Source organism: Sebastes umbrosus, chromosome 15, assembly GCF_015220745.1.
Source record: "Sebastes umbrosus isolate fSebUmb1 chromosome 15, fSebUmb1.pri, whole genome shotgun sequence".
In the NCBI taxonomy this organism is placed as follows: Eukaryota; Metazoa; Chordata; class Actinopteri; order Perciformes; family Sebastidae; genus Sebastes; species Sebastes umbrosus.
Window position 1 is genome coordinate 16,012,024 of NC_051283.1, and position 20,117 is coordinate 16,032,140.

The 20,117-nt window shown below is 41.5% G+C and overlaps 1 protein-coding gene across 1 annotated transcript in view; it reads right to left on the minus strand.

The window, feature by feature from the left end:
* rapgef5a (Rap guanine nucleotide exchange factor (GEF) 5a) overlaps nucleotides 1-20,117 on the minus strand; it is a 62,032-nt gene that overhangs the window by 16,481 nt on the left and 25,434 nt on the right. The window contains exons 6-11 of the mRNA XM_037794572.1: nucleotides 18,261-18,342; nucleotides 18,095-18,143; nucleotides 17,848-17,921; nucleotides 14,067-14,258; nucleotides 1,887-2,032; nucleotides 887-987 (exon numbers count right to left, since the gene is read on the minus strand). Of these exons, the coding sequence (XP_037650500.1) occupies nucleotides 887-987; nucleotides 1,887-2,032; nucleotides 14,067-14,258; nucleotides 17,848-17,921; nucleotides 18,095-18,143; nucleotides 18,261-18,342 (644 nt within the window). The remainder of the gene's footprint in view (nucleotides 1-886; nucleotides 988-1,886; nucleotides 2,033-14,066; nucleotides 14,259-17,847; nucleotides 17,922-18,094; nucleotides 18,144-18,260; nucleotides 18,343-20,117) is intronic.

Here is a 20,117-nt window from a genome sequence, read left to right on the forward strand (position 1 = left end):
TTAGTTGATTGATCAACTAATCAATTGAAAGATAACAGACTATTTTGATTTGACAAAACAAATGTCTTTTTCATTACGTTCTAACATTTTACATTTTAAACGGTTAACTGAGTATGTGCAAAAATACTCCAAATTAATCAAAATGAAAATAATTAGTAGTAGCCCAACTTTCAGTTTGGTCTATTTGCTAACTCGCAGTTATAAAACATTTCCAGAGGTAAAACAGTGTAGTAGCACTAACTGCTGCACTATCATAGAACCCAGCAGCTATATGGTAGACACATCAGGATTGTGGAAATGAGATATGACAGTTAGCAGCCCATTGAAATTGTTTGCAGCAGAAAATGCCTACAGCATCCCGAGGGAATCGTTTCACAAACTCATTAGACCATTTAACCTCTTGAATGCTCCTCATATCTATACATTTACAGGCAATGACTTGGTTGAATGAATGCGCACACACACACACACACACACACACCTGGATGTGGTGTGAGGGTTGACTGACTCACACAGCCACACACAGCCACACACACACAGACGGCGTAATCGAGGGTAAGTGCATACCTCCCGGGTTTGAACCCACTGTGTGGAAAATGAAAGAAAGAGAAAAGTCCAGGTTGGGCTGTGTTGTAACTTGTTGTATGGCACTGAAAACAAAATTCCTAGGAATGAGAGGGCGGGTAGTCGCTTTGTTTACCGTTGGTCAAACAGCAGAGACAAACATCACAACTTCTTTATTTATATTACAAACTGTCTTATTCTCCACTAACTTTTGTTTTACTGTAATCTCTTTATACAGCTATAGCCACATTGTGTGTACGTATGCCTTCTCACAGACATGTTTACAAAGAGTGTGTTTACACGTGTGTGTGGACAAACTTACCGCTCTCCCTGCTCTCTGGCGCCCCTCTTTGGTCGTCCAACCGCAGGTCACTTAGCAGATGCTCCAAGATCTTGAGCGGCGTCCCCGACACCACCACGTACCTGTAGGACGAAGAGTCGTGACAAACTTCCTCAGTAGAGCACCAAGCGCGACCACGTCCATCCCTCCATCCACCATCCCTCTCTTCCCTCTTATTCTCCTCCACATCGTCATCGTCGATGTAGCGAAAATGGGGAACGTCAAATGTACAGATCTCTGAACTGCTACCATCTTCATCATGATTGCTATCATCATCATCATCATCATCCTCGTCATCTATGTCTTCCTCTGCCACTGCGAGCGTGGCTGGCTCGGTAGTCATCTTCATATCTAAACACTTCCAGATGATCAGCCCTCATCTAAGCTTTGCATACCCAGGAAGGGTGCTCTCCTGTGGGGTAAGCTGCCTTGTCGTCTGCCCCTGTCAGCTAAGAGCTCCAGAGATTAAAACCCCTCTCTCTGACAGCTTGTAGCACTCTGATTGCTACCGAAGATGCTGAACACTGTATACACACAGACATCAGACATACACACACCCACTTAACCTGCCTGTCACTGACACTCCCTGCATTGTGCCTTAGGTCTTGGCATACACTGGCCTAAAAAAAATACACTTGTACAGATACACACATATACACACAAATGATCCTGAACGCATACATTGATTTGTTGAAGGAAGTAAACCAGTCTTGGTGTCATCTTTGTTTCCCTTTCAGCTGAAAACAAAAAAGCCATTCTCTTCTTCCCGCTCTGCGCCGGAAGCCAAAGCATACATTATCTTAGAGACACACACAGTGTTGTCAGCACTGCTGATAGTTTGCATGGACGTGCAAGAGTGTGTGGTTGCAATTTGAGATCCCAAAGTTAAAAAAAAACTGAAAACAAAAGGGAGGAGTACTATGATTATGTTTTTGTTGTTACTGCTGGTTTCGAGGGCTCTTATTATGTAGGAGGGACTGACCTCTTGTCGCAGTCCTCCTCTCTGGACCCGCCCCCTGACGACGTGGGTGAAGGCCGGTCCGATGGCGACGTCACGGATGATGTCACTCTCCGCAACACCAACACGTCCCGTCCTCTCTCCTTGAGACAAACCCTCCCCACCGCCTCCTGAGAGAGAAACAGAGAGAGAGAGACGTCACAAAGTGAGGCAAGGACAAAACTGTTGGAAGGCGATTTAAGGGATTAAAGACACTGGATGAACAGAAGACACTTTCAGCCTCAACAGGCAATAAAATGAATGTGATGCATTCTGTCTACATTATTTGTATACTGCCACTCTTTATTGACGGAGCGGACTCTGATCACTGAAAACCCAGTCAGCCCTCATCTAAGCTTTACATACCAAGGAAGAGAATAGCGCTGCACAATTATTCGAAATAATATCAAAATCGCAATATGACCTACTGCAACTTTTAAATCACAGGAGGTGATTTTGAATTAAACATGGTTGTGCTGCAAAGATGTCCTGGCCTACACATCATATTCTACAGACTTCTACAGAAAACATCTCTGTTTGGTACGGATTAGAGCTGCAACAATTAATCAATTAGCTGTCAACAATTAAATTAATCACCAACTATTTTGATAATCGATTAATCAGTTTGAGTAATTAAAAAAAAAATCTAAATTCTCTGATTCCAGCTTCTTAAATGTGAATATTTTCTGGTTTCTTTACTCCTCTATGACAGTAAAACTGAATATCTTTGAGTAGTGGACAAAACAAGACATTTGCGGACGTCATCTTGGGCTTTGGGAAACACTGATCGTCATTTTTCACAATTTTCTGACATTTTATAGACCAAACAACTAATCGATTAATCGAAAAAATAATCAACAGATTAATCAACAATGAAAATGATCGTTAGTTGAAGCCCTAGTACAGATCCCCACAAAAATCACACCACCAAAAAGTATCGCAAATGCAATATCAGTCAAAATAGTTCCAATCGGGCGGCTGGTTAGCTCAGTCGGTAGAGCGAGTGCCCATGTAAATGCCAAGGCTCAGTCCTAGCAGCGGTGGACCTGGGTTCGAATCTGGCCTGTGGTCCTTTCCGCATGTCATTTCTCTCTCTCCCCCTTTCCAACACTCTATCCACTGTCCTATCAATAAAATGCTTAAAAATCACCCCAAAAAATAACTTTAAAAAAAAAAAATAGTTCCAATTAGATATTTTTTCAAAATCGTTCAGCCCTAGATGAGAACAGATCACCTATGTGTCCAGTAAAGGCCGACCGACACATTACCCAGGCCGATATTATTGGGCTATTTTAGCTTATTCCAAGATGTATTTCTGTGTAAACTGTATGATACCCAAAACGCCAAAGATATCTTTGAGGTAAACTTTGTTGCCATTACATTCTTTGTCCACCAGAGAGCATTGACAAGTTTAACTTTCATCTGTTATTTGTCTCGTTCAATACATACTATCTTGGTCACAACTCTTTATTGACCAACTTCAAGGGAACGTAATGTGAAAAATGTTTTTTATATAATGTGTTTCGTAAAAAAAACAAATATCAGTCGATACATTGTATTGAATAATATTGATATTTTCTTTGGCCTCAAAAATCCAGGATCACTCAGCCTCTAGTATCCAGACATTTTCACTTAAGACTAAAACGTTTCTCCTAGGGATGCACGATACATATGAGGCCCGATAAATTATCGCCCGATACTGGGAAATTTATATTATTATATTATTATTCCGATAATGAAATTAATAGCCGATAAATTATCGACTGATGATACGAAATTGCCAAATTGCTTTCATTGACTTAATAAGCGCAGCATCTACACACTCTGATACAGTAAGTGGCGGTATGCACCTTTAAAGTTGGTTTGTGATCCACCAATAAACACAGAGAAGAAGAACAAGAGCAGCACGCTGACTAGAGAGCCAAACATGTCGTCGCCGGTGTGGATGTTTTTATCAGTTTCAGATGAAGACAACACGATTTTCAATGCAAGTTTTTTTTAATGTACTTTACTAGAAAAAATATATGAACATTTGAAGAGTCAGAAGTGCTTTGTTTTTGTTGTGTTAACAATACTGATGTCAATTAGATTTTGGTTAGATATGGAATATCAATATCAACATCATCCATCTTTGCTCATTACATCTTAGCCTTTACCCTCAGGTGTGCATAAACTACAGGTTATGAACTTGTTTTTAAAATATACAAAAATGTGAAGTTATCAGTTATCTTATCAGTATGAGAAGCAAGTAATTATCGGTTATCGTATCAATATCGAGGATGAGAAGCAGGTAATTATCGATTATCGTAATCGGCTGAAAATGATGCATATCGTGCATCAGTAGGTTCTCCTACACACTCACTCACCAGTCCACATATGCACACACAGATTGTGTTGGCACCATCACTGGGAAGTATCGCATTTCCTGCCTTCAGAAGAAATGCTATTGTGTATTAGATAACAATGGGGACAACTAGAAATGTAGACCGACACTTGAAATGATCTCCTGCTCCAAAAATGAACAGCAACTTGATCTGTGACTCCGGCACACACACACAGACACACACACACACACACAGGCACACACCTGACAGTGGAACAGAGCTCCAGATGGACAAAGGAGTACAATAAGAAACAGCCTGAGGAGAGGAGAGAAAAATGAGAGGAGAGAGGGAGATCAAAGGCAGAGGAGAGGAGAAGGAGGAAAGATAAAGGAGCGACGTCTCTCCTCCAGCTGCTCGCTGCACTCTCTGTCGCAGCCGGAGGGATCGAACAGCAATCGCAACCGGCACAGAGAGCTTTCTCTGCAGGGCTGTCTGTCTGTTGCACTAGTTCTGAGACATTATGTAGGTCTGCACACAGTTGTGTTTAGTAGTATATTGACATTTAGATGCCACAATTACATAATATCACAGCGATGATAGCTTGTTTAAAAAAACCTAAGGTTCATACAAAGTGCCGACAGTATAGTAATCAATAACTGAGATTTTAGACATCATGGAGACCCAAGACAGAGAGCTACTGATGCAGTCAGTCACTAGTTTCCATTCAATTGTCAAGCAAATTTTAAGCAAACTTTTGAAATGGCGCAAAAAGGAAATGGGATTTAGGCCCGTTTCCATTAGCTGGTTTGGAGCGAAAACACTTGGGCGTAGTTTCGTCAGAAGTTGGAGCTATAGGCTACGCATGGCTGTAATCCGCCAGTAAACTAGGAGAAGCAGAGGTTGCAAACCATAAACAAAACAAGTCGGCTTGGCCATCTACAATAGAAAAATGGAGAGAGGTCTTCAAGAAAAGTTTCAATTGGTCAAGTTTTAATTGTCCTTTCATGTCAGCTAGTATTGGTCATGTTTCATGTTGTCCAGAGATGAAGACGAGCATTTGCACGTTATGGGAATATCTGAGGAGACGCCGACGGCGGAAACAGCTGATCAGTCATGTGAGTTAAATGTTCTACGTCAGAATTTATCAGCAAAGGCAAAAAACGCCTCAAGCGAGCGTTAAACTTTTCTTTCCTCAATTGAGGAAGTTCTATCAAATTTTGTTGTTTCCACTCAGCTCTTCTAATGCGATACTTCAAAATGCAAACGACAACACGGCTACTGATACCTCTGTAAAACACAAAGACAAGTCACTAGACTGGCCGGCATGAACAAGCAAACACAATCATAAAAACATGCACGCTGTCCCTGTGATCGTCTGATGAAAGAGTTGTCTGATCCTGAGAGACAGCAGGTGAGGTCTGACTTGGGTCAGACAAAACAATTTGCCCAAAGTGCTGAACGTGTGTGCGTGTGGACATGCCCTGATGACTCATATTCTACAATACAGATGTTCATGCACTGAGGTCACTGAATCCTCTCCCTCAGGTGTGTTGGTGCGTCACATTTAATTCTAAAACCTATGTCTCATTAAATACAATATGATTTGAATGTTTTTATTACAATTCTGGCAAACCCCTTTTAGCTCACACACTTTTATTTATCAAAATATCTACAGTAGTTTAAATAAAGTACTTTGGAACTTTGTTTTTATAAGTTGTACAGCCCTTTAAAGGGAAATTTATGATTTTGGGCAACATATATGAAACATGTTAAAGGCAGGGTCGGTGATCTTGAGGAACTAGCTAGAGTACACTAGATTTTTAAAAATGATCCAACCAAAAAACCCAGCCCGGTGCTGTCGACTCTTTTCCAATGAAAGTAGCTAGCAGCATTAAAGTCGCTACATCTAGAGATGCAGTCGCCAAGTCGGTAACACTGACAGTCCGTCTCTTCAGGTCTCCCTCTAAAGCCACTACCCCAAAATTATCATTATGGCACACAGCATAGGAGTGTGGGTTCAGTCACACGCCACAGTCGACTTCTTGCCTTGCTTTCGACGACATCAAGTTCGCTTTGGCCCGCGTTCTCTCTCTCTCACACAGTGGCAAACATTTTAACTACACTGGCTGCTCCAAACACCATGAAAAACACTCACCAAACAACGCTGCTTGTATGATCAATTTATCTTTAGAAATTCTGAATTTTATATTTTAGAAAACAGAATAAGGGCAATAGTCTAGAGACAGAAAGGTTTTTCCATACTCTCTTTTCTTTTTTTCCATACTTATCCAGACCTGGAAATTACTAAAATCAAATTACACACTTTTCCATACTGTGTAGGAACCCTGATTTGATTTATTGATTGCTGTTGGGACATAATAAGAATTTCAATTAATATAACAAAAAAAAGTTTCTAAAATCTTTACCAAGCCTACCTCTAACTGTCCGTGTTTACATTTCAGCTAAATGATAATGATGATGTAACACTTGCAACTGCACCACAGAATATTGTTTATTTATTTTCACACCTTTTAGTGATTCATTGTAGGGGGCGTTCAGGTAGTTCATGGGTTAAAAACAACTCGCCCACTACTGCAGAGGCTCTGGTTTGATTTCCGGTATCTTGGCTGAGACCTCGGAGGGGAAAAAACAACAACAACTGGAGGTGTTGAACGACGTCTTGTTCAGGACTCTATTTAGCATCTTCAACTCTGATAAGACAACTGGAGCTCCTTTAAGTTGCATATTGCAGTAAGTTAAACTGCAATTTTAAAATGTCTTTATAATTAATTGCTGAGTCCTCCTATCCCGCAATCATTAACTTAAGAAAAAACACTTTCCTGTATTATACATGTCATGAAGTACAGAATACAAAAGACAACGCATACTTAAGAATCATTTCATAATGCAAAATGCTGAAATGAAATGTCCTTGAGGATTAGCAACACAGAGATGCATACAGCTGATAAATAAGGCAGTGACAGCTGATGTGAAGAGATCTGACACTGCATGTCATTAATTACAATTTGGGCTGGCACCCAGACCGCACCCAGCGGCCCAGATGTGATGTCGAGATAAGAAGAGTTTTGTGGCTAAGTGGTCTAAAGGGGACACGCCATTAGACCACATCATCCAGGGTTCAAATATGAAACAGGACGCCAAGTCTAAATCTAATAAAGGAAAAGTGCAGCAGAAATACTGTGGAAAAAATAAAAGGATAGAAATTATGATATTAATAACTACTTTAAGAACAAAGGAGGAGAATATGTTGTGGTGTTGCTGTTACGGTAGCAAACTGTTGATCTTTCTGATAACGCACTCCTTACTCGTATGCCAAGAAAAACAACTCTGAGCTGAGAGTGGAGGAAGGCAGCACACACACACACACACACTCGAGATCAAAAGGTTTCCAGAAAATGCACCAAAACAAAAGTACAGCATTCCCACTATGCAAATGTAACTATATGTGCTGCACACAAATAATCTGTAAAGAGTTAAGTGCAAACAGCAGCTCCCAAGAACAACATTAATTTAGCCTGAGAAAGAATGCAAGCCATGAAAAGTAAAAATATACAAAGAAGGAACGCTGAGGAGACGAGGGAGTCAGAAAGTTATGCAACGCAGAAAGAAAGAGAGAGAGAACAAGAAAAGAAAAGCAAGATGAAAGGCAAGGGACCGTAAAGTGAGAGACACGGAGGAGTGTGGGGAAAAGTGAGAAGAAATACGAGAGGCATTGAGTGTGAAAGAGACGCTGTTTGAATCCAATGGGTTTTATCCAAAAGGGCCAATAACAATAACCATCAGCCGGAAAGTCAATTAATTATCTTTGAGAAAAAGAGAATCTTGCAAGAACTGATTGATTAGTTTCTTTAGTCTCAGCCAACAAAATGTCAAAACAAATACGTGCAATTGGCAATTATGTAATAAACTAAGGATGGGAATCACCAGAGGACCCACGATACGATATTATCACGATACTTTAAGTCCCCGTGAAACGGAAGTTGGAGCATCTCTAACTGCTGTACTGTGACATATCTCACAGTGAGACAGAATATTTGAGCGGTGCACAGTTACAAGAGGGATTTAAATCAAATAATTTGCATTTAATTGGGCCGCTAAAAAGTGGGCGGGCTTAGAGTTTAGCTCGATACGGAGCTAGGAGCTACAGAGCAGAGGACTGTTGGAAGTACATGCAGATGAATGGCGCCCGGAGTCCCCTGCTCACCCACCGGTAAGACCCCATCGGTCGTTTGATGTTGTCATCTAGTGGACGTTTACTGTATGTACTGCCGCGCTGCAGTGACACAGAGTCGGTTGAAAAACTGTTAAGTTTACCTTGAATTAATTAAACCTCAACCACATTGTTTTGGAAATGAAAACACGTCTCCTCCTGTCTCTCTCCATATTGCTCTGTTAACTACTTCGATCAAAGAACGTTTAATGATTCAATCCTCAAACGATTGGCTCGCAAAAGTCTCATTTGATTGGATGAATTTTTTCATCAATTTGGATGAACGCCCCCGAGTGCAGGATGAGTCATCAAACACTTGAAACTGTTTACAGGAAGAGAAAAGACATTTTGATCAGATTTTGATCTAAAAATACTCAGATATGTTTTTTTTTTTACATATATTTGGCATATAACAAGAGGTAAATGAACAATTAACACATGGACACAGCATTATTATTATTATTATTACTACATTTTTTCATCTGCAAATTATGCAGTTTGTCAACATCTGTTTTATGTAATCAGATACAGTTTTCACTCTGTTCTTCTGAGTTTTCATTCACATATCTTGAGGTCAGAGGTCAAGGGGCCCCTTTGAGTATGGCCATGCCAATTTTTCCTCACCAAAATTTTGCGTAACCTTGGAGCGGTATTTAGCATTCTTCCCGACAAGCTAACGTGACATGGTACTAATCGATTCCTTAGGTTTTATGGTTTCATATGATACCAGTATCTTCCCGCTAGCTTGAAGACCGAGTCCTCTACAACCTCTGAGAGACAGAATAGTGGCCGGATTGTTAAGAGGTTAATAGTTTATATAATAAACGGCTGATACTTGACGTCCTTGTATCGATACAATATTGCCACGCAAAATATCGCCATACTATGCTGTATCGATTTTCCCACCACCCCTACAATACACCATATGATGGTTTAAAACTACAGGTTGGGTATGACATTTCTGGGTGGACATAACCTTTAAAGACAGAATTTCCGGATGTCCAAACCCAATTACAAACTGCTGTGTGACAAAACTGGAACCAGGTACGTACAAATCTCCATAACTGCTTCTGTAAAGTCCGTTCTTGGGACCGTCACTTGTTCTCAGCTTACAGGTGTGTCTGTCTCTTTCCTTCCATTTCTTCCCATCCCTTCCTTCAATTCAAACATCTGTGCTTCCACCTCGTCTCCACCCTTCCCTCCTCTCTACACTTCTGAAAACACTTCTTCTGTTTCCTCTCCTCACCCTGCTCGAGCCGAGTCTCTCTCTCTCTCTCTCTCTGTCTCTGTCTTTGAATGGTCCGACTTTATGCTCTAGAGGTTTGAGATTTGGGCAGAGAAACTAGAGAGAGACCAGAGGACAGGACATGCACTTGCTGTGCCCCTCACGGGTCATAAACTGACACACACACACACACACACACATACACACACAAGATGACGTATTGTCCAGAGGAAAGGTGGGCCTCACGGAAAGCCTAAAGGAAGCACTCTCTGTTCCCTTTGTGTTCCTGTGTGTGTGTGTGTTCCTGTGTGTGTGTGTGTGTGTGTGTGTGTGTGTGTGTGCGTGTGCGTGCGTGTGTGTGTGTGTGTGCGCTGATAGTGACCGAGCCATATCTGTGTTGTGATAGCTCCGGGCCTGATTCCTGGAAATAATTGATAAGAATATGAAAACACAATGCTTTTCGGTCAGCAGCAGAGTAATCTCCACAACTAGTAGAAAGTAACACAAGCCTGTGTGTGTGTGTGTGTGTGTGTGTGGGTGTGTGTGTGTGTGTGTGTGTCATGCATGCTGTGACCTTGTATAATCCCGTTTGCAGGTTGACCTCTGGTAAACTCTGATGGCTGAAGCAAATGAATGCAAGTCTGAAGTGACTAGAAGGCAGATATGCACCCATTGCACTGTACTGACACATGAGTTATATCACTATGGAAACAGCCCACACCAGTTTGTCAGAGCTTGTCTGTCATGGAAAAAAAGGAAACTAAAAAAAAAAAAAAAAAAAAAATCACCATGACAACCCAGTGAAAGCAGAGTGGTCTTTGTGGTGAATTCGAGCTGGTTGATTGTTTTTTGGTTTCTGCCACATTTTGCAGCTCCAATTTGAGCTGGGCAATGAAATCACACCTGTTGCACATATTCTGACATTTGTGGTGCATTACTGAGAAGCATCATTCCTGTGCACACCCGTAGAAATGATTATAGACCAACATGTGCTTCCTAAGAGCCTCTTATTGAGCCCATAAACCTGCAAGAATAGATTGGTTCATTTCCTTTTACACTTTTATTGTAACCACTGGCAGCCTCTGGGAATTAAAGTGCTGCTTGATGCAACATGATCTTTTAATTATAAGACAGCCTGATGATGATAAATACAGTATTACAAATCAGGAGAGCGGCAGAAAAAGGATTTTCTTTTGAAGGATAGATGGGTGCTGCTCCTGTCCATCCCTTAGCTGATATACACCTGCCAATATTTGTCCTCCTCTTCCTCCGCTTGGTTATACTGTATAAGGATTTCACTGCTTACATAGCAATGACGCACAGTAGAGCCATGACAGTCACGACCACTCAGCACCTGGTGATGCTATTCAATGCTTTTTAATTTATAAATATTGGCAAATATACTCTAATACTGTAACTTTTCTACCTCCCCTAACTCTAATACTATAATGCCATATTAGTACTAGTATATAGAGGTGCACATATAATTGTCTTTTTCAGAGACTGTTTGGATTCTGTCAACAGATGCCTTAAACAGAAATGATAATTTGATGACAAGCTGACGACTCCTGCAAGAGCTGCTGATGCTTCTATTAAAAAAACATATAAGAAGCTTGATTTGACATTAGTTCCTATTTCATCCACAGATATAAAACAGTAAAAACAATAAATAATAATAATATATAAAGATAATAATAAATAAAACAACTGTTTAATATCTATGGTTTCATCATTGACCTCTTACCATGAATCCATCAATACTGTTCTCAGCAATATCCCTCAAATCTCTCTTTTAATAAAGTTAAAGGAAACATTGATTCCTCACTCTGTGTCACATCAATCATTTCAGTCTGCTTGTTCCATTTCTATACTTAAAACAAAAACAACACAATTTCTTCTGCATAATTTCATACATTTCCCTGCAGTTTGACACAATATATATATATATATATATATAAAATCATGATCTGGACCAGTATCCAAACCATAAACCACAATGATTGAGCTGTAAATAAAAATGTAGGTTCACTGAGCACATCATAAGGCTTAGAAACCTTAAAATGAAAAATAATATTCCTACTAAGGAAAAGACTTATCCTCATGTAACATAGAACAGTTTGAGAAGACTTGAAATTTTACTTTACGGGATGAAAGTCAACCTAAAAGTGGGCAAATTGGTTCACAAATGAAAAAGTTCAATAATATGTCGTGTGTGAAGAGCAATCCTGCTTTAACACTATTTAAAAACTTCTCTTTAGTTTCATACAGCAGCAGTGCTGTTATAAAATACAATATATTTTTACTTTTGTATATAAGGAATGAAAGTGAAATCATAGGCACTCTGGAAAATCCCCAAAGCTGGGCTTCAAACTCACCAGGCTGATGAGATACTGTATATGTGGTAGATTTCAGAAGGACACGCATCGTGGTGTAGGGGGTGAAATCAGACTGCGTTTGCTTCGTTTCCTGCCCTCAGGTGCACTGTAGAGCGGGATTATACAGTACAACGCTTCTCTAACACCCCACTCATTATGGGCACACACTGACTCAGCCTGCCACAGCACCAGCAGTGCATGAACACACACACACATATGCTCCCACACATGATTATAAGCTCTAGCCAGCAAACTCATGCACACATAGACACACTCAGTACTTTACAGACTGTAAAAAGGGCATGAGATCACATTGCACTAAGCCATTATTAACACCCACATTAGACGAGCTAGAGAGCCGGTGGTTATTTAATCTAATGTGATATGAATGAAGCGAAGCTATGTGTGTGTGTGTGTGTATGCAATGATAACTGTAGTTTGCGTGTGTGTGTGGGTGCGTGTCAGTTCACAGATGTGTCACTCAGATGATGTACAAAAGTGAACAGGCACGCTGTAAACGTGTATACATGTGTATGTCCTTCAAGTCGAGATTCTGCTGCATGGCACGGCTCTGCCAGGTTCGCTTCTCTATGCTGTGTTTCCACTGCAGATAGTACCCCCTCAGTGTGGGCGGGATTCTCGGTCGTGTCTAGAAGGTTTGTGTCAGCGTGTGTTATCAATACATAGTCGGACGACGGACGCTACAATCTGAAAATGAAAGTGTCTGCTCCGATTGGAGTTTCAACTCAGAGCAGCAGGAGTCAGATTTCACACACGGGACGAAAGAGAGTTGACAGACAAGACGATGGTGGATGATTTGGTGTCAAAGCAAAAGCAAAAGCACTTATTTGTCAATACTTCGGATTTAAACCCAATGCTATAACGTTAACCATAACGTTAATGAGGCAATCGCCGGTGTGCACGGCGCAGCGGCTCCAGGTGGAAACCTGCAGCCCCGCAGCAAAAGCTGGACCGGAGAGACCAGACAAACAGCCATCCAAAATAAAGATCAAAGCAAGCACACTACATATACTGAGTGCTGTCTTTTCTTGTAAAATATCCGGTGTAATCAGTAACACTGGTGTTGTCACAAGTTTATTAACCACTGGGACAATTTCGTTATCCCCATTGTAACCTTTACCATTCTGGGTCAATGCCTAACCTTAACCATCTTGCAAGAGTTTTGCAATTTGCGTGTTACCTTCTAGCCACGAACAGGATTCCCAGCTTATCGCCGTAGCGAAGGCGCGTGAAACTGCTGTGACATCATCTTCAACGAAACAATCGCTGAATCATTTCAACAGCAACGAAACAGAGGAACATCTGCACTTCGTCAATTGTACGGTGTAGTGTACATAGTGTGTACGGCATAGTGTAGGCCCTACGGTGTAGTTTTGCGAGCTGCCACTTTTTAAAATCTATCTGGCCAAGTGAATTCAAAATTGCGGTCGCTATTGATGTTAACTTGGCTTTTTCTTTATTACTGTTCTCTCTGACCAATCAGTGGTCTGCAGTGTTTTAACTCCTTTTAGTATCGGCTCAGCTCACTTGGAACCTCGACCGAGATGGTAACCAGAATGGAGCGATTCTATTGGTACCATCATCCACAACTTCTGCTAATGAAAACACAAAAATAACCGTTCTAATGTGTAACGAACTGAACTGAACTGAACTGAACTGAACTGAACTGAACTGAACCGGACTGCTTTGTTGAAACGCAGCTTTAGATTGACGGCAACTCACATCAGGATGGTCCTGATGAGGATTTACTCACATGATCCCTGAAGCCAAGAGTAACTCGCACCTGAAGTGTGAGTGCTTAAAAGTGACGACAATACTGACAACATTTACCACATGATGACGTCCATTACTCTCTACTCACACTAACCATATAGCCGCAACTCGCTCTGCAGATTACATGGTGAGAGACCAACGACTTCACAGGACAACATCAGATATACTGTAGGATATTAATGATGCTTTAGTGCCATTATGACGCTCTCTACTCACCGGCTGGTTCCTGTCGGGCAGCCGGTAGTTGTGGTTCTGCAGCAGCCGGCAGCCGTCCTTGGCCAGCCGCTGGACGGCCTCCAGCCCGAGCCGGCTGGTCAGCTCCTCGCGGCCGCACACGGTCCCCATTCCTCCACCGCCGCCGCCGCCGCCGCTGCCACCGCCATCCCGCAGTGCGCACACCCCGCTCAGCTGCAACACAGGTGGCATGAACATATATCTCAACCCGCAGTCCCAAGACATGGTGGAGACAGTCAAAAAGTGTTTGTGGGATGGAGTTCAAGAAAGTTCACTGTTTTTGTTTCAATGGAGACTGAGAGCAGTTTGGGCATAAATCCAGAAACATGCTATGACACGTTTTCAGTTGCCCCTTTATGTCCATGTGAGGAGAATGAGATGAAAAGGTAATCCCGTGTCTCTCTAATTCTTCCTCGTCTCTTATTCTCTCTATCTAATACACTCTGTAATTCCCTTTATCTGTTGCACTTCTCTCTTTGTCCCAGTCTGACTGCTCCGTGTCAGACGATCTGGCGGAGAAAGAGTGAGTGTGTGTGATTAGTAGTAGAAGTGGGCGGGAGTGTGTGTCTGTGTGGGAAGAGTGTGTGCTGGGGTGTGTGTGTGTGTGTCTCCTCCCCTCTATAGTTGGGAATGTGTTAACCATCCTAGCAGCCCAAGACCTAAAGACATGAATATAAAGAGAAAGAAAAGCAGAAAAAGTAACAGAAAGAGACAGAATAGATTTCTTTAAAAGAGCTGCAGGACTTCAGATAAACTAATGGCTTTGTCCTCGTACAGACCTGATGACAGAAAACATGACTGTGTGTGTGTGCGTGCTCCCTAAGGTGCTGCTAGTATGATGGTTATCACCATTGGCGGCCAGCCTGGTCTGTTTATTTTCCTTGGAAAAGGGAGAGAGAAGGGTATTTCATTTGGCTCAGAGCTGGTTAACCCTTCCTGTGAGCTCAACTATCCCACGGTGCCATGCTCTAGCAGAGGGTAACACACACACACACACACACACACGCAGAATGATAGCATACTCCCACGCTTCATTTTGTTTACAAGGAAAACTCCCCCCAGTGACAACTCTTATCTGCTAGAATAGCCACGTACGTACACACACACACACAGACATTATATCAGAGCCACAGCCCCCTGTCCCTTGCTGCTTCCTGTTAACCTGTTTTCAGCTTCCTGTCCTGATAAACCTGTCTGTGTGTGTTGTGCTTGTATTGTGTGGCTGTCTCCGTCTATCTCCTTTTTTCTCTCCCATTGGATCCTAATTTTTCCTTTGGTCTCTTGTGTTTGAGCTCTATGACAAGCTAAAACTGTCAGTAGGCTGATGGATAACTGAAACTAAAGTAGTAGTAGTAGTAGTGTGTGGTTTATTGTCCTCCTTCTCATTATGTCAAATAAACCAAACAATCAGCAGCGGCTCCCAAACCCCTAAAAGGATTGCAGGATGAATCTTATGGCCCGTGTCCACTGAAACAGCCGGTGTAGCAATTGAAAGCATTCATGACCTCAGCGTCTCACTCTTGGTTCATGTGTAGCTCTTTTCTCTCCTCTGCTATCTTTACACACCAGATCTATATTTGTTGGAGCAGCTTGTCTCTGAGGTGTGAACTTCACTTGTAAATGTATATTAAAGGTACAGTGTGCAGGATTTGGTGGCATCTAGTATCCCTCCGCTCACTCCTCCCTTTCAAGACTGCCGTAACGTGATCCGCCGAGTGCAAAACCGTGGTAACGCCGTTCGCCTTGCTCAGAGGCCAGTACACACTACTTTAGGAGCAGCGGAAGTCAGACGGCAGCTGGCGGTACCACGGTTTTGCACTCTGCAGCTCACGTTACCGCAGTTTCACAAGCATGTCGGAGAACTACGGTGGCCTTCAGGTAACGTAAAAACGTGAAAGGCTCGCTCTAGAGCCAGTGTTTGGTTTGTCCGTTCTGGGCTACTGAGGCAATCGCCAGGTTGCATGTAAAGGAAAATTTCAAAGTGTCAAAAATTCAGTTTCGAGACAAAATTCTGTGAATGTGCGTACTTCATCTAGACAACACACAGATCGCAGTAATTAATTTTGATTAAGATTGATTCTCCATAAGGGACAAACTGATGTTTAAAATGCTTGATTTCCATTGACTGCAATGGTTCACATGATGATAGAATTAAAAAAACTGTCAAAAATACAGTTTTTTCATGAACATTGGAGCTTTATTTAGCGAGAATTTGCAGTAGCTGTGTACAGTACGGTTTACACTAAAAGGTTTTGATGCACTGTGGGCTACATTTTTGACAATTAAAAAAAAAACGATGCAGCAAGTTTGGTGTCAATTGAGCAAAAAATGTGGGAGGAGGTTTAATAAGTTCTAAAATGTTTGAGAAAAACAGAGTGATGGACTTCATAATTTCTGCCATGCTGAAGCATGTGGATATTTCTGCTCACTTGGGTTACGTTTTGGTGGACGTTGGAAAGTTGTAGCAAGAACGGCTGATTTGTTATGACTTTTCAAAGTTTTAAACTTCAGGTGTTTGCTGTAGCGCCACCATCAGGACTGTTGGCCCACAAAGCCAGTTGAGGAAGTTCAGCATAGGACTCAACCTATTTGCAAAGTTTGGTTTATTTTCATGCATGGGAAGGCAGATTTCCTAGGAAGAATAATAATATTGACAAAAACAAGAGGGCTTGTTTTTATTTCATAAAAAAGGACAGTTGCAACACTTCAGGGGTCTTAAAATTAACATATAATATGATAGGGGAAAATCACATATGCCACCCGCGGCGAGGGGGTTGTAAGAAGCCATTTCTTTGTGTTAAGGGGTCACAAGCCAAAAACATGTGAACTACCGATCTAAAGTACTGTATATGTAATTGTGTTTTATCTTTTCTCTGTTCTTCTCCTCTCTCCTCATCTCTGGTGTAATCAGAGAATGAATAATTGATGGAGAAAAAGAGGTTTTCACTGTAACGAGATGGGACCAGAAAGCATACAGGCCTTCCTCCTCTGCACTCTCTTCTGACCCCATTTTCTACGTTCAGCCACCTCACACATGCACACACAACTTGCACTCAGTGACCTTTGAAAGAGAGCAAGGTAGTCAGAACAAGCCAATTATGATCTGTTATTAAGGATGTCCCAAGCTGATCTGTGTTGGAGATGTTATATTATAATTGGCCAGTATTGGTCATATTGAGACTGGTCCGTCTCCACTCCTTTGTTTTTACAGCAATCTGGTTTCAACGACAGCCAAAAAGCTTTACTGTGCCCTATTAAAAACCTCTTCCAAACGCAGCCGTCAGAAAAGATGACTTAATGTGTTGCTGGCTCTCTGCGGTCACAGATTTCGATGGTCACAGATTTCAGTGCAACACCGGCACAGGTTAAAACAACAGCCGCTTTGCATGTATTTCATCAAAGTTTTAAAGGCGTACCACGCCTTTTTAAGTTTTTTTTGTTTATGTTGTGTATGAAGAGAGAGAAATCTTCCTGCCTTAACAGTTCCAAACATTACTATCTCCACTGATACTATACCAAACTATAAGCTTTATTTAATACTTGCAATGCTATCAGGAACATTTCAATGTTAAACTGGATTGGCTTTACTAACCCTATTGCAGGCCTACTTTAAGCCGATTGTGCACTGCCCAGATTATCCAGGAAAATATAAATATTGGATTGAAAATTAACTGGAGGATAAGGATTGGAGGGGAAAATAAAATGACATGATAGGGACATTATTTAGAATAAGTAGGAGTGTGTTTCTATGTGTGTGTATTACCGGGCTGCTCTCCTCGCTGGGCGTGCGAGGCTCCTGATGGCTCGTCTCCGTCGTCTCAGAGTCCTGCTCTGATACTGCAACCAATCACAAGCAGAATCAAGTTATTTAGAACACATCTTCACACTCATTATGTAACATTGTCACTCATGGTCTCATAATGCAGTTGGAAAAAACACACCAGGAGAACTTCTCATGAAAGCACACACACACACACACACACAAACATTCGGGCTACATGTATACGTACAAGCTTTGCGAGTCTTTCGGGCGAGAGCAGCCGCCAACTCACATTGTACCTGTTGGAAAAAAAAACATGACGATATGCAAATCATATTTAAAAAACTATAAATGATCAATCAGTAATGAAGCAGCAATATGATACTGTGTTTATCAATCTTCAGACACACACTGACCGTAGAAGTGAGCCTCTCGAGAGCTTTCATCTGGAGAATCTCACTGCAGATGTCCCTGTTGCCTTCAGAGTCCTCCTCTGACCTTGGATAGACACACACACACACACACACACACATGCAAACACAGCTTTACTTACAACTGACACGTGCATTATTCTGATCAAAAACTCTCCAGAGAAATCAGTGTCCTGCAGAGCTTTGGTCCTCTCTACGCTGCCCCCTGGTACATCTACAGAAGAACTACAGCCTACTAACACACCTACTTCTCAGCTGGATGTGGTTACCTGTCCTCCTTTACATTTTCCCATAAGTCTGTATTCAAATTGATTTCAGTGGATAGAAGCCACTTTTCTATTTTCAACTTTTGTATGAAGAAAATTTCCCATTATATCCAACCAAAGATATCCAACAATGGCTTCTTCATGTTGCTCACTGGTTTCTCAGAGACCAAACCAGTAGTAAAACTGATCACAAAATTAATTGAGAGAAGATGAGGCAGATATCAATAAGACTTGACAATTGTTGTTCAATCTTGTACTACAGGGGTGGGGGGTAAATATTCTTCCTCAATCCATATTTGTTGGCCTTTCAAAAACAAAATGTTCACTTCGGGCTACACACAAAAGGGAGACACACACTGACGAGTTACATTCATTGTTGTATATTCAAAGGTGATTCGACGATTTGTAATTTTCATCTTTAACGTAATGAAACATAATTAGACCTGAAACAATTAATAAATCAAATGCAAGTAACCTGTTTACATCATTTATGAAGTCTACATCGTTCCAACTTCTCAAAATGTGAAGATGTGCTGTTTTTCTCAGAATTTACATCATTTCAAAACTGAATATTTTTGTGTTCTGGGCCGTTATCAGACGGAACAAGCAATTTAAAGATTTTACTTTGAGTTTCGGGAAATTGTGTTGGCATTTCCCCCCCATTTTCTGACATTTTATAGACTACACGATTAATTGAACAGATCTATCGTTGCAGCTCTAAACATGATAATCAGATGAGTATATTTTCTGTGTGAATATTTTCTATTCGGCAGAGTGGTATCCGCCTGTTTTATTTTCCCCGTCTTTCTAGTTCTTCACTGCTCGCATGTCTTTGTATCGAGCATCTCTCTCTGCACCCCCCTCCTCTCTTTCATGTGGTTTCATTTAAAATAGCTCCCAGACACACCCTTCTATTGATGTTAGCGAGGCTGTGTATGCATGTGTGTATGTGTGGCAACACACCGGCTGTGTGTACATGTGCTCAGAATGTATATAGACGTGTAACTCGTGTCAAGGATTTTTTTTTCATGCCTGAGTGCATCTGTGAATACATTTGTATATGACTTCATTTGTGTGTGCTTGCTGTATAAACAGGTGGTTGTTTTGGGGTAAACTCTTTCGTTATTCCCACAGCAATAATATAAGGTTGTAGAGTTTGTCTTCAACAACGGCAGACTGCACCCGAGGGCCCCTCATCTAATATGTTCTCTTACAAAATCACTGTTTGGATTGGTCTCCCACACACTGCCTCACCCCCGCACAAGACACACACATTCACACAGACTCAATTTGCATACAATTTGGATTTTATCAACAGATCCCAGTGGCACTAGTAATAGTTGTGGAGGAAAGGAGATGAAGCTCTGTGTGACTATGTCTGTGTGTGTAGTGTAGACTGTAATCTGATAAGGGAATGATAGATGCAGACGCGCGGGAGATGGTGATAACATGTAGCCCACAGCCTGACACAGACAGATAGAGACGGAGGCAGGTAGACCAACAGATGCCTTAAAGGAGTGTGAAAAATGCCCGATTTTTACTGTCGTAACAAAAGCGGTTTGCTGCTTGTGTTTTC